The sequence below is a fragment of the Ilyonectria robusta genome, assembly GCF_021365365.1.
Source record: "Ilyonectria robusta strain PMI_751 chromosome Unknown BGZ61scaffold_23, whole genome shotgun sequence".
NCBI classification, from domain to species: Eukaryota; Fungi; Ascomycota; class Sordariomycetes; order Hypocreales; family Nectriaceae; genus Ilyonectria; species Ilyonectria robusta.
Window position 1 is genome coordinate 372,807 of NW_025764457.1, and position 12,573 is coordinate 385,379.

The 12,573-nt window shown below is 49.6% G+C and overlaps 5 protein-coding genes and 1 non-coding gene across 6 annotated transcripts; 3 read left to right on the forward strand and 3 right to left on the reverse strand.

Annotated features, from left to right (window-relative positions):
* Positions 1-807: 807 nt before the first annotated feature.
* BGZ61DRAFT_537231 (uncharacterized protein) lies at positions 808-2,181 on the forward strand (the record flags this gene model as incomplete). Its single annotated transcript, XM_046254505.1, has 5 exons — positions 808-951; positions 1,010-1,046; positions 1,108-1,570; positions 1,627-1,757; positions 1,817-2,181. 5 exons carry the CDS (start codon positions 808-810, stop codon positions 2,179-2,181), a joined length of 1,140 nt encoding a protein of 379 aa, XP_046098947.1.
* Positions 2,182-2,778: 597 nt separating this feature from the next.
* BGZ61DRAFT_428689 (glycosyl hydrolase) lies at positions 2,779-4,691 on the forward strand (the record flags this gene model as incomplete). Its single annotated transcript, XM_046243758.1, has 6 exons — positions 2,779-3,120; positions 3,179-3,283; positions 3,332-3,785; positions 3,832-4,017; positions 4,067-4,374; positions 4,431-4,691. 6 exons carry the CDS (start codon positions 2,779-2,781, stop codon positions 4,689-4,691), a joined length of 1,656 nt encoding a protein of 551 aa, XP_046098948.1.
* A 269-nt stretch (positions 4,692-4,960) lies between these two features.
* Positions 4,961-5,032, reverse strand: BGZ61DRAFT_t183. Its single transcript has one exon. It is a non-coding gene; the product is annotated as a tRNA-Asp (tRNA).
* Positions 5,033-6,612: 1,580 nt separating this feature from the next.
* BGZ61DRAFT_537233 (uncharacterized protein) lies at positions 6,613-7,941 on the reverse strand (the record flags this gene model as incomplete). The annotated part of the gene is made up of 3 exons (XM_046254506.1): positions 6,613-7,020; positions 7,070-7,230; positions 7,284-7,941. 3 exons carry the CDS (start codon positions 7,939-7,941, stop codon positions 6,613-6,615), a joined length of 1,227 nt encoding a protein of 408 aa, XP_046098949.1.
* Positions 7,942-9,530: 1,589 nt separating this feature from the next.
* On the forward strand, positions 9,531-10,810 carry BGZ61DRAFT_362996 (putative aldo-keto reductase; the record flags this gene model as incomplete). The annotated part of the gene is made up of 6 exons (XM_046241400.1): positions 9,531-9,689; positions 9,750-9,828; positions 9,894-10,037; positions 10,094-10,207; positions 10,255-10,449; positions 10,515-10,810. 6 exons carry the CDS (start codon positions 9,531-9,533, stop codon positions 10,808-10,810), a joined length of 987 nt encoding a protein of 328 aa, XP_046098950.1.
* Positions 10,811-10,848: 38 nt separating this feature from the next.
* On the reverse strand, positions 10,849-12,177 carry BGZ61DRAFT_592023 (uncharacterized protein). Its single transcript, XM_046256707.1, has 2 exons — positions 11,815-12,177; positions 10,849-11,763 (listed from the first exon to the last, which is right to left on the reverse strand). The coding sequence occupies exons 1-2, from the start codon at positions 11,999-12,001 to the stop codon at positions 11,042-11,044; spliced, it is 909 nt and encodes a 302-aa protein (XP_046098951.1). The 5' UTR covers positions 12,002-12,177; the 3' UTR covers positions 10,849-11,041.
* Positions 12,178-12,573: the final 396 nt, after the last annotated feature.

Genomic DNA, 12,573 nt, shown 5'->3' on the forward strand with positions numbered 1-12,573 from the left:
GTCAAAATTCCCATCCGTTATTGCTCACTAGATATACCTGTTAAATGCGACGGGGGATTCTATCCCGGGTTCCAGTGTTCCATTGGGACCTGGGTAGAAATGCTATCTGGGAAAACGGGCGCTCCTGTTTCACTGCCAGAACCTCCTGTGTCGACCAACACATGTTGCAGACTCGCTATCTTGACAGAGAGATACGGGCTGAAAGTCGTGCGCACGGCTCCGAGATGTGGGTATCGAGTCATTCCCTGCCTTGCCACGGCTGGTCTAATCAGGAAAAGACTAGCCGTTCTAAATTGATTCAGCCCCTCGTCAAACCAACAAATAGATGCCAGTTCCACCACATAGCTGAGATACCTAGTTACTTAGCTCGAAGCTCCCAGGATGTGAACCCGCGGACCCCCGGAACGGTCGCCTATGCCATGTCCAGACTAGCCTCCAAGCTCCCAGGGCTGTATCGTATCGTCGCCTCTGTTTTCAGCCACATGGTGCCAATCCGTCTTGATACACGAGTCAGGCACGGGCGTTGAGCGTGGGATTGACGGCCAATAAACGCGTCCTTGGTGACGACTGGCGATAACGCTACCCCGTGTAGCTAGCATGAGACAGCCCTACTACGTAGTACGCAGTACGATCCTCTCCCGGCCCCAAATCATAAAGACTGGGGATGGGACGGCCAGTGCGTGCCGATCTGTTGATGGACAACGTATCTCCTGTGAATTGCGCTGAGCGATTGTTCGCTACTCAGTCGAATCTCGAACTATTCGAGGCCTCTTATGAGGACCATCGTGTGAGCTTCTAGTCGCAGCCATGGCTGGGCTCGAGACGAACATCTATGTCTCGACAGGTATTACCTGGGTGGCAGCGTTCGCCGCGCTGATTATGCGCATGATCGCTCGACGAATGACAAAGATAAGCTGGTGGTATGATGATTACTTTTGTATCGGTGCCTTCGTGAGCCTACTATTTCCAGTTTGACTATAACTAAAAAACGCTGCTAACGGGTGGGTAGGTGTTTGCAAGCCTCTACTCTGCTACCATTCTGGAATGTAGGAAGCAACTCTGCAAGATGCCAGACCCTTGATACAAGGACTAACATGTTTCTTTTAGGGACAATTCATTGGTCACTCGGCCAATACATGCCCGATGACATCGCCCCCGAGGCCAGAGAAGAAATCCTTTATTGGTCGAGGTATATCGGATTCTTCAACTCGCTCACGTACGCGTTCTCGATCGCTTGTTCGAAGCTAGCTATACTATGTCTCTACTGGCGAATCTTCAAAATCTCCATGATCCGGATCCCCATTCAAGCGTTGATCGCCATTTGCATCGGGTGGATTATTCTACGCACGTTCATGTTGATCTTCCGCTGCATCCCCGTCCAGTACTATTGGGACAAAAGCATCCAGGGCAGTTGCAAAATCAGTGACACGCAGTTCTTCTTTGGTACCGTGTTTACGCATTTTTTGATGGACGTTGTCATCTTGATCTTGCCTGTTGTTGAAGTATTCAAGCTCCGCCTGCGGCTTGGCCAGAAGCTGGCCATTTCTGGCCTCTTCATCATCGGTGCGATGTAGGTTCTTCTGCTAGCTGCTTTTCTTACTAAGGAGATTGCTAACCATGATACAGTGTGTGTCTTGCATCGATCGGCGCAATCGTTGAGGCACTCAGATATGACCCGAAGTCAACACAGATGCCGCATGACTACGGCATGTATTGCATCTGGGGTTCAGTCGAGCTAAATATCGCCATCGTCTCCGGTAACAAATCCCAACCCAACTCTTCCTCGGACCTTTCGCTTACTTGTCATCTCTTCTAGCCTGCTTTCCTTTGCTCCGACCGATTTTCAGCCTGATTCTTCCCGCCCGCTTCCTCAGCTCTGCCGCCAGCAGCCAACCTATCAGCCGACCAAGTCATGCTATCAGGTTAACGACGCTGAGCAGAACAAACAAGGAAAAGGATGACGACGAGACGAGTTCAACACATCAACTGGCGGATCCGGAAAATGGTGTGCGCCACATGCAAGACTATGAACACAGCCGAGAAGGCGTCCATACGGTAATCTCAAGTCGATATGATGGCTCGATTGGGGACGAAGGAGATGATGAGGCCGGTATACGTGTTCGAAATGACATGATAGTCCATGTGGAGGAGACAGAGCTCGGGAAAGGTTTCAGGAGATGAATTGATCCCGTGAGGGGTTAATTAATAATATTTCTCCTGTATTCTGTATCCATAGGCAGGTGCCAAAGCTTCCGCGAAGGTTCACGTAACCTCGGGCTTTCTTAATGATAATATCTTCATCTACTCTGGTAATGTCGGACCCTTGAGTCATGAGGTCAAAGATTGAGCCCTACTGCTGGACTGGTCAGAAATTATCTAAATTAGCGGAATCGAATCTCGTAGACTACTATGTACCTCTAGCACTCTGGTAGAGAGATACTTCAGGGTCCCTTGTCGTGGAGCCAAGTGACTGTTAATTAAGTACAAGTCCTTCCTCTTGCACCACGGCTCATGGGTTAAAAATATGACAAAGACAATAGGGCGGCGTCATTGGTACGGTTGGATGGAATCTCTAGTGTGTGCATTCAGGCTGTTTTACCCGACCATTTGATTGATGGAAAAATAGTACGAAAACCCCGCGCTGCTGAAGTAAACTGACCTCGTATGAGACACACTTGAGAGGAAGGATAAAACGAATGGATTCCAACATTTCAGTTTCAACAACGAGTAATAATTTACTTGAGCCATTCTAAATTGCCCAAGATATTAACCGTCAACATGGCGACAGATAATTCAACTGTAACCTTCAGAAACCCCATCATCCGAGGCTTCAACCCCGACCCAACTGTGTGTGTTGTGCCCGCTTCAGACACCACGCCTACTACCTTCTTCCTCAGCACATCAACATTCGAGCTTTTCCCAGGATGCGCAATTTACACTTCTACTAACCTGATTGACTGGAAACTCATCGGCCATGCCTTGACCAGACGCAGCCAAATTGAAATGCGCACAGTGGAACCTGGAGCGGGGAGCTGGGCCAGCACATTGAGATATCGGCCTCAGGAAAAGCGCTGGTATCTGGCAAACGGTATATTCCAGAGATATCGACCTACAGTTGATGTAGGAGCCTCCCTGGAGTGCTTATCCTGATGCCATTTAACTAATACAAACGATATAGGAGCGCATTTTCCCACGTGGATTCTATGTGTGGACGGACAATATCTGGGACGACAATGCTTGGTCTGACCCCGTTTATTTCGATAACCCCGGGTTCGACCAAGATGTAAGAAATTCTGTTCCACTTTGGTGTTAAAATTCTCACATTTATTAGCTGTTTTGGGATGACGATGGGAAGGTGTATCTTTCGACAACGATGAGACTGTCTTCGCATTCACCCGACTCCAAGCTCAAGAATTTCGCCATCCACATCTCGGAAATTGATATTGCCAGTGGAAGGACTCTCACTGCGCCCATATCCATCAGGGAGTCTCCATATGGCCTTGCAGAAGGCTCTCACATCATCAAACGCGGAGACTATTACTACCTGTTCACTGCTGAGGGAGGTACCGAAGCTGGCCACCAAGAATGGGTTCTTCGAAGTCGCGAAGGCCCATATGGTCCTTGGGAGGGCCAAGGTAAGCCACTTTGGTACAATGGACCCGAGGAAGAAGTCCAGAGGACCGGCCATGCCGATGTGTTTGAAGATGGGGACGGGAAGTGGTGGGCTGTATTTCTGGGAGTTCGACCAGTGAAAGATGGGAAATCTTTCTTGGAGCCTCAACTTGGTATCTACCATCCCCGCGGTGTCGACTGCGCATGAGCTAACATCAGTAGGCCGCGAAACGTTTTTAGTAGTAGTTGAATGGCACGACGACTGGCCGATATTCAATGGCGGGAAGAATGTCACCTTGGAGACTCAAGGAAGGGCATCTCTGGCTTCCACCGAAAGGGCCGCTCTTACAATGTGGCAGGCCGACCTCTCCAGAGAGTCTCTTGAACTCGGGTGGTATCAAAAGAGTGAGAAACCCCGAGCTACGGGTCCAAAGACATTTCTAACCAAGCGTAGACACCCCTCTGAAGCAATGTTTCAGCTTACGGGAGAGGCCTGGATTCTTGCGCTTGTACGGAAACTGCTACGATCTCTCTAGTCCCGAGGGACCAGCCATGCTTCTAAGGAAGCAGTCGTCACACAACCAGAAATTTACCGCGAGTATGGAGTTCAAACCGACACGTTATGGCTATGAAGCCGGCGTTGTGCTGTGGTGGAGCAATTACTCCTATGCCACAATAGGTGTTGTTGGTACGCCGGATGACCATGAGAACCAGAGGAAGGTGATCTCTCGAGAGCCAGGAAGCACAGGCCAAATCGTACCGGTATGAGTCGTTCCCGTTGTATGTGGAAGTGTGACGTATGTTAACATTGAACGCAGAACACAAAGTTCCCTATTACGCCATCGGTGGAAAGATTTGGATTTGAAATCTACGCGAATCCGACTTCGTATGAGTTATCGATCTCAATCGGCGACAACTCAGTCTTGGTGAAGGTCCTGGCTAAAGAACTGACAGTTGCGCCGCCGGTTGGCGGTGCTTTTACTGGGGTCATGTTTGGAGTATACTCCTTCGGGCGAGGGGAGCCTGTGTTGGACCCAGCTGACTTTGTGGCCATTTCGATGAAAGAGCTGGACGAATAATATTCAGGGCGCTTTCAGTCAATCTGGTTAGGTGGAAGTGCTGTGTCAAGCTACGCATCTGTGAAGGAGAATGAGAAAATAGATGCACGGAAAAGACAAAAGAAGAAAAAGGCAAGACGGTGTATTATGAATGGAAAGAGAATTACAAAGAGGACTGACTGAATTGACGCAACGTGTAGAAACATAGCCGCGATTGAAATGTATTGTCAATTCCACCAACAAAAATGAAAAAAATAATTCAATGTCATGTGTAACACATGTGGCTGGATCTCTCCCGCCGGGAATTGAACCCGGGTCTCAAGCGTGACAAGCTTGCATACTGACCACTATACTACGGAAGATGTCAGGCGTTTGGCGCCCGTGTAGATGGATCAGCTCCTTGATGGTGGGTGGTCGATTATTGAGGTATATACGTTGATTGCAGAGTGGCATAGAAATTCTCCCCGGGATGGTAGAGGGTACCTTCAGTTCAACGTTCGGAGCGTTCCCTAACTTATTTATCCTGTACTTCGTAGTTTTGGGTGACAGGTGTGGTACGAATAGCAATACTCATGATAAAAGCTGCGGTGCGCTGTATTTCTTGCGTGGGACTTTGCAGGCCGGGGCTTGGGAAAGAGATTGCAGGTGCTGAAGCCTCTTGGTAGGTTCCGTTTGACGCCTCGACGCCCTAACGCCAACAGAGGGATCGATGTGACACTACATTATCTCTATGACACTTCATTCCTTGCATCACGCGTTGCCACTCACTGAAAACGTCATTCGCCTTCAGAGGAATCTGCCTCGCTCCAGGTGAGTTGTGCATCTCTGGGCACTCTATCACGCAGACGAAACTATCGCACCGCCCTCCGAGTCGCAAGAGATGGCACCATGGTCCTTAGAAACGCCGCTAATCATATCATCCACCTCATTGACAACGTTATCACTTAGTTTACGCTGAATGACTATCTCATTGATTCTGTTATTCTAGACATTCTAGATTGTGTGATTGAATATTAGATCCTTCCGGAACCCTTCCGGAGACCACATATAGCAAGCTCTTCTCGCTCGAGGGAGATCCAGCATCAGCTGAGGCAATGGAATCAACAAACGACGTAGAAATAAGGGAATGACGAGAAAGGCAACGAAAGGTTAGCTATTACATGAATTCGCTGTGGCATCGTCGCAGGCAGAAAGCGTCTTGGTATCTCCACCCACATCGACACCCTCACTTCCCTTTCAGCTCTGAGATTGAAGAGGAAGGCTTTGAAATCAATCACTGCAATAAGTCTTTTGACTCATTTCATGTGCCATTTTAACAATATCTGGCGGATCGTACTTGGTGAATATGGACTCGCATGGACCAGCCAAACCTACTCCCATCTCGTGTTGGTGGATCAGCTTATTGGAAGAGAAGCCATTGACCATATGCGTCTAGTCTACATAGCCAGACCAGAGCAGAAACTCTCTACGAAATTGTCATCCTGCAATTCTACCTACTCGAGAGACCGAGATCAGTTAGGCAATGATTAATTTTCCTTACTTTGTCGCTTTTTTACTGCCCGTTTGTCCATGTAGCCAACTAAGCGTTTTCATGCCTCGCCCTTATTCTTTAAAGAAAATCTTCAAGTATTTTACGATACTCTGATTTTTCTTATCACTTCAATACCCTTAACATCCCTTATTGAAGTTTGTTCATCGAGAAAATCCTGATAATATAGTGGTAATTGCCGCCCGCACTTTTGTGGCTGTCCGCGACTTTTGTAATCAATCACTTAATGGGGGAGACAGGAGAACTACCTAGCCCAACAGATACCCGCCTGTGTAAATATCGTTACGGAATCGCGGGTAGTCCATAGCAGATATGGTCCTCGAACTTCACATATTACACATATCAAGACCACGGAATTTCATCAAACATCTCCATTTTACTACTCATGTACAATCAAGGCTCGCCCCAGATCTCATCAGCAATCTCCCGAACAAGGGCAAGCTTGGCCTTCTCCTCGGCCAATCCCAGAGGGTATCCAGTCTCGTGAGTGCTGAAGCCGCACTGGGGGCTCACATACACTCTCTTGAGAGCCTCCTCACGAGTCTCGCCGGTTCCCTTGGCGACCCACTCGGCGGCAGAGAGGACGCGCTTCTTCATCTCCTCCTTGTCCTCGAGCTGGGGCAACTTGGTGCTGATGACGCCGACGACAACGTTCTTGTTCTTGGGCAGGTGTTGAAGGGGTTCAAAGCCGCCAGAGCGCTCGTTGTCGTACTCCAGATAGAAAGTGTTGACGTTCAAGTTCTTGAACAGCTTCTCGGCGATGATGTCGTACGATCCCTCGGCGAAGTGGCGGCCGCCAATCTAGCTCGTTAGATCTAGTCGCTTTAGACTAGTTTCGGAGAGCACTTACAAAGTTGCCACGGCACAGATGAATTCCAGTGTGCATATCGGCAGGGCACTTGGAAATTGAGTCGTTGTAAAGAGCGATGTAGGCATCGAGAAGGTCCTCAACGGACCCGATGTTCTTGAAGTCGGCGGCCCAACCGTCACGGAACTTCTGAGAGCAGAAGTCTGATAGGTCAGAATCTCTTACTTAAAGAATTTTGGGTTAGGTTTAAACTTACAAGCCATACCAGGGTCGTCAAACTGAACGTTGCGCAGACCGGCCTCGTAGAGTTGGGCCAACTCGGCCTGGTACACCTTCGCGACATCCTTGAAATACTCGGCATCATTGGCATAGGCCTCGGGCGCGTAAGCCTTTCCCTGGCTGTATCTCATGTGGAACCAAGCCGGAGTAATCATGGTGAGTTTGATTGCTGCCCAATCTTCCTTAGGGACGGACTGCTGAACGAGTCGCAGCTCGTGGAGGTTGGAGACGGACTTTTCGGGGTTGTGAGAAAGCTTGCCACCAGCGATGACAGAGTCACCAGGCATGACGTGTCGGTCCTTCTCAATCAAGCTCACTACATCCGGGTGATACAGACGGAAAAGACTCCCGTCGGCATCCTGGAGGCGGGTGGCGCCCTCGAACTCATCCCACATGAGACCCCAGAAGCGCGTGCGGTTGAACTCTCCGCTGGTGACGGCCTTGTATCCGAGCTCGCGCTGCAGCTTGACCACGTCGGCAACGGCCTCCTTCTCGACGGCAGGAAGTCCAGCCTCCTCGGGGGAGACGCCCTTCTCTCGGATCTGCTCCCGCACGTCGAGGAGGCGCTGCGGCCGCAGCAAAGAGCCCATGTGCTCGGCCCGGAAGGGAGCACCAGATCCAGTAGGCGTCGACATGGTGATGTATTTGGTGTTATCAATTGATTCTCTCTTTGAGGGGATAATTCTCTTAAGTAGACTGCCAAAATGTTTGATGACAAGGCAAATGGTCAGCAAAGAGGGGTCTCACCGCGGCGGTGGATTTTCTCGATAGTTTGCCGGAAATGATGCGGGGCTCGATGAGTAGCGGGGTCTTTGATCCGTCTTGTCCTAGGTCACATTTACCCAGTCGCTTTGGTTAGTCAAATTGCCCGAGACCGGAAATACGGAAGAAACTCGTATGTGCGTTGTCACCGCAAGACCGTTTGCTGGATCAGGGGACGGTTTGGAGAATTGCCGAAGGGCTCGCCTTCTTTTGTAATAAACACACCTCAGCGGATCAACAAGGCCCTGTGGCCATCAATGACAACCCGTTATCGATCCTTCTTAAACAAACGTTCACCCATGAAGTCTTTGGCCGTGGGTCACTCTCCTAGATTCTCTCGCATGTTGCAGGACCGCAACAGAATGGGGGTCGCAGCAATAAATTGCCTGCCAACCCAAATTTAGCTCAAGTTCTTTTCTTTACATGTTCCATAGTATTTTATCCTGTTCATCCAGGATTGACGGCGATTACCGCCGTGCGCACTCAATGCAGAACGACAGGAACGACTCGGGGCAGAGCAACTGAGCTATGAGTCCTACAAAGTATCAATCTGCATGTCCTAGTCAATACCGAATAGTACCTTTGCAGCCTGGCGGCCGGAGCTATTGCTCTTGTTCGACGTGTTGCGTTTACAGGTCTCGGATACCCACAGGACTGTATTCCTCGTATGCTCTTTGCGCAGCCCAGAAAGAACAAATGGGTTTGGAAACATACGACATGCCCGTTGATGGAGCTGACTCTGTCGTTTTTTTTCTCCGTCGTGTTTGTCACGCCCGTCCAATCTTTGTCTTCATTTTTCGCCCCCGACTGCTGAGGCATTGGCTCGAGGGCCACAGTCGCATAGGGGCGAATTCATGGCTCAGATGGCCTGTGAAAAGGGATGAGAACGGCAAATCAAGATGCGACGTGTGGCTGGACTGGACCCTTCATTAGTTATATGCAACCGTCTTACCCCCTTTACCCACAAACGGACCCAATGCATTGAGGAATGGCTCCTCCTTGACTAAGACAGGGCGAGTTAAAAAAGCCAACTACGTGTCCGGTCTAATAATCTGTCCAGTACGGATCTGGCATCAAACTCTCAATTGCAGTGGGGATATTCCCGTTCAGCACTAAAGCGACGTCATTGTGACCGATGTGGCCGGATGTATCGGCGATTAGCCTTCATTCCGTAACTACGGCACTATGACCGGCGCATTTGTGGAAAAATAGGAGGCTATTACATCGAAATGGCTTGAGAAGCTTAAATATAGCAGTTGTTTTAATATCTGGTGAGCCGCATTCCTGGGTGTCAATCCTTTCCCTCCACATTCATGCGATTTGCACGATATCTATCACAGTCGACGTATCGCCATTTCAAGTGTAAGCCTCGCATCCTCCTCGCCCGAGAGGACAAGGGGTTCCTTTCGTGGCGTTGAGGCGTCGTCACACTGACCCTTTTTCAGACTACCGAATTACCAGCATGGTCAACTCACTTCCGTTTGGCGGCCAACAGGTCCCTGTCCCCGGCTTTGGTGCCATGGGTCTAAGTGCTGCCATGGGGTCCGATATGAACCTCGAGCAGGCCGAGCCAGTCCTCTTGAAAGCGGTCCAGCTTGGCTGCACGTTTTGGGATACAGCGGTAAGGCACCTACCTGTAAAGGAAACAGAAAGTTTTGATTCTAATTGCTTCGGGGTTTAGGTTGCCTACAAGAGTGGCGCAAACGAGAAGCTGCTTGGGGACTTCATTAAGAAGCATAATGTCCGTGATAAGCTTTTTGGTGAGCATCATAATTACCCTTAGGTTCTACACGATCCGTAATAGCTTACGCTAGATGTCTCACAGTGGCGTCCAAATGCGGATTTGATGTGTTCGGACCTGTCCCAGCAGTGACCAACTCAGCAGCTCACATCAAGGAATATATCGAGGGGACAATTGATAGGCTCGGTTTCACTCCTGATCTCTATTATCTCCACAGAATCGATCCCAGTGCGTGGAGATCCCTATACAAACTTGTTCGGATTGGTCCTGACTCTGCAATCAAGATACTCCCCTCGAGGAGTCCATTGGCGCCCTAGAGGAACTCCGCCGCGCTGGAAAGACCAAATACATTGGTCTATCTGAATGCTCTGCTGAGACCTTGCGCAAGGCAAACTCGAGTTCGTATGCTGGTGACTACGCAATGGCAAACGCTAACATTTTCAAGTCGCCAAGATCGATGCCATTCAAGCTGAGTACTCGGCCTTCGAGACATTGCACGAGACCAATGGCCTTATCGAGACAGCTAAGGAATTGGGTGTGGCATTTGTGGCATTCAGCCCGTTGGGACACGGCTGGCTCGTGGATGACTTCCAGTTCAAGTCCCCCGATGACTTTGCGCCTGATGATTTCCGACGCACTGGTAGGTCACCATATGTGCTTACAATAGTTCTTTGACCATAGTAAGACTGATTGACACCATCCTAGTCCCCAAGTTCCAGGGCGAAAACTTCTATAAAAACAAGGCCATCGTGGACGAGATCAAGCAATTGGCCACAGCAAAGGGCTGCACGGTTGCACAGATCGCGCTAGCTTGGGTTGCTGCGCAGGGGTTGATTACTATCCCAGGCACGACCAAGGCCTCGCGCCTGGAAGAAAATTGGGCATCTCGAGATGTCGTGCTGACGGACGAGGAGTTGAAGGCGATGCGAAAGATTGTGGACGACGCGAAGCCGGTTGGAGAGAGGTTCTCTGCCGTCTTCCAGTCGATGGTCGGTCACTAGATTTAAGGCATTTTACTTTAATTATCATATTGTAGGACTGCGAAGAAAAGATGTTGTATGACAGTGTGAGAACATATGAATTGCCCCATGATCGAAATACGACAGAGCTAGCCTGGAACGTAGCTACCCATTTCCGCGTAGTATGTGATCATGTTGATTCATATAAGCTGACGCAGATCTCGATGCTCAGCGCAATCTCTAGTCCTTCAACTTGCCGTTCCTCCTAACTAACTAAACCTCTTCTTCCCAGACACACTCTGCATACACTCTAAGGCGCTCCATACTAATGATAATATCGCTCTCTCCGCCGCCTGGCTGTCTCAAGAACAAAAGATCAAACTCCAGTCGTAGATCCCCTCTAGTGATATCGTACGATACGGGATTGCCAGGATTGCCAGGATTCTGTGTAATACTGATCGTCTGGCTGCAGTCAGGCTCGAGCTGAGCCGCCGCGCGTGTGTTGGTAGCGCCAGGTCGGATCTGCGCTGGGACCTCAATCCATTTCTCGATTGTAATGTTTCTTGCGTTGCGGTTGAGCTTGGCCAAAAGAACAATCTTGACCTCGTGGTTTGATGCACCAAACCACCATCTCATACGTTGCCTCATTTCTTGCAGTGTCTGCGAGTACCCTGCTTCAATAACAAGGGTTGGCCAACTTCTACCACCACTCCGTTGTGGTCTTGGGCCTCCCGCCGAGTCGCCTTCTCCACTACTGAAGTGCGGGGATTGTACTTGAAATGTTGTAGCGCCCACGGCTCTCCAGGCATCCCTTAACCCCATCTGAGAGATGGCAATAATGATGCTATCCCGAATCCAATGGTGAACTTGTTCGTGTAATCCAGTTGGAATAGTGATGATGAGAATCTTGGTAGCAGCGGAGAAGTGGAATCGGAATCTTCTTTTGCGTTTGTCTCTTGTCTTCTCAATCTCAGCAAACTGCTGGACGGATACATCTTGAAGAATATTAGTAAAAGAACAAGAATAGGTACATGCGCCTTAATTACCATGGACGGTAAGAGCATCTCCAGCAGTGCGGTCGATCTCATCGAAAAGCCTCTTGATAGTGGTGAACTGGATTGCCGGCGACGCCATATCAAGCGATGGTACTGTTGAAGTCTTGGTTGAGATAGGCGCCAACGCCAAGGATGAGTCCCAGGATGATACTGTATCAATCGGCGATGCAGCGGCCATGATGGCGTCGGGTTTGTTGATGGTTTGTTGATGCTGGAGAAAGACAAAGAAAGTGGTTGGAGAAATGACGATGATGCCTAGAGGGTTGAAGGAAGGAGGAAAGTTGTGGTAGGGGTGGGGTGTGCGTGCTTAACTATGGTACGGGGTGTATGTATCTACAGGGGTCATAATAAGTGGGTCCTAGATCCAGATTGATGCATCTCCAGAGGTCGCAAAGCGAGGCCATTTTCTGATGTGTATTCCTCGCTCCGGGTGCGTCAAGAGTGCATTTGAGCGTGTCCATCTTCACGGGCTGGTCTCTTTGTCAATTAGTCTGGACCTCAGCTAGCACGTCCCAATCAGTCCCATCGGAGTCCTCGAAAGTGGACGTGCTCCAAGCGACCAGATGGTTGAAGCTGGAGCCTAAGAGATTTGTTGTTGTACTCTGTTATCTATTTCTAAGCGCATCTTTAGACACCTTGGATATATTTAGGGTAGTTTCGTGTAATCATCATGCTGCTGATACATGGGATTCGAAAGAAGCCCTGTGAGGTATCACCAACGAAAGAGGGAGAAGCAAGGGCAAAAGGAAA

Coding starts and splice junctions, on each gene's coding strand:
- BGZ61DRAFT_592023 (XM_046256707.1), bottom strand. CDS start 12,001: ATGGCCGCTGCATCGCCGATTGATACAGTATCATCCTGGGACTCATCC. Junction 11,764..11,814: donor AGATGCTCTTACCGTCCATG/GTAATTAAGGCG, acceptor ATATTCTTCAAG/ATGTATCCGTCCAGCAGTTT.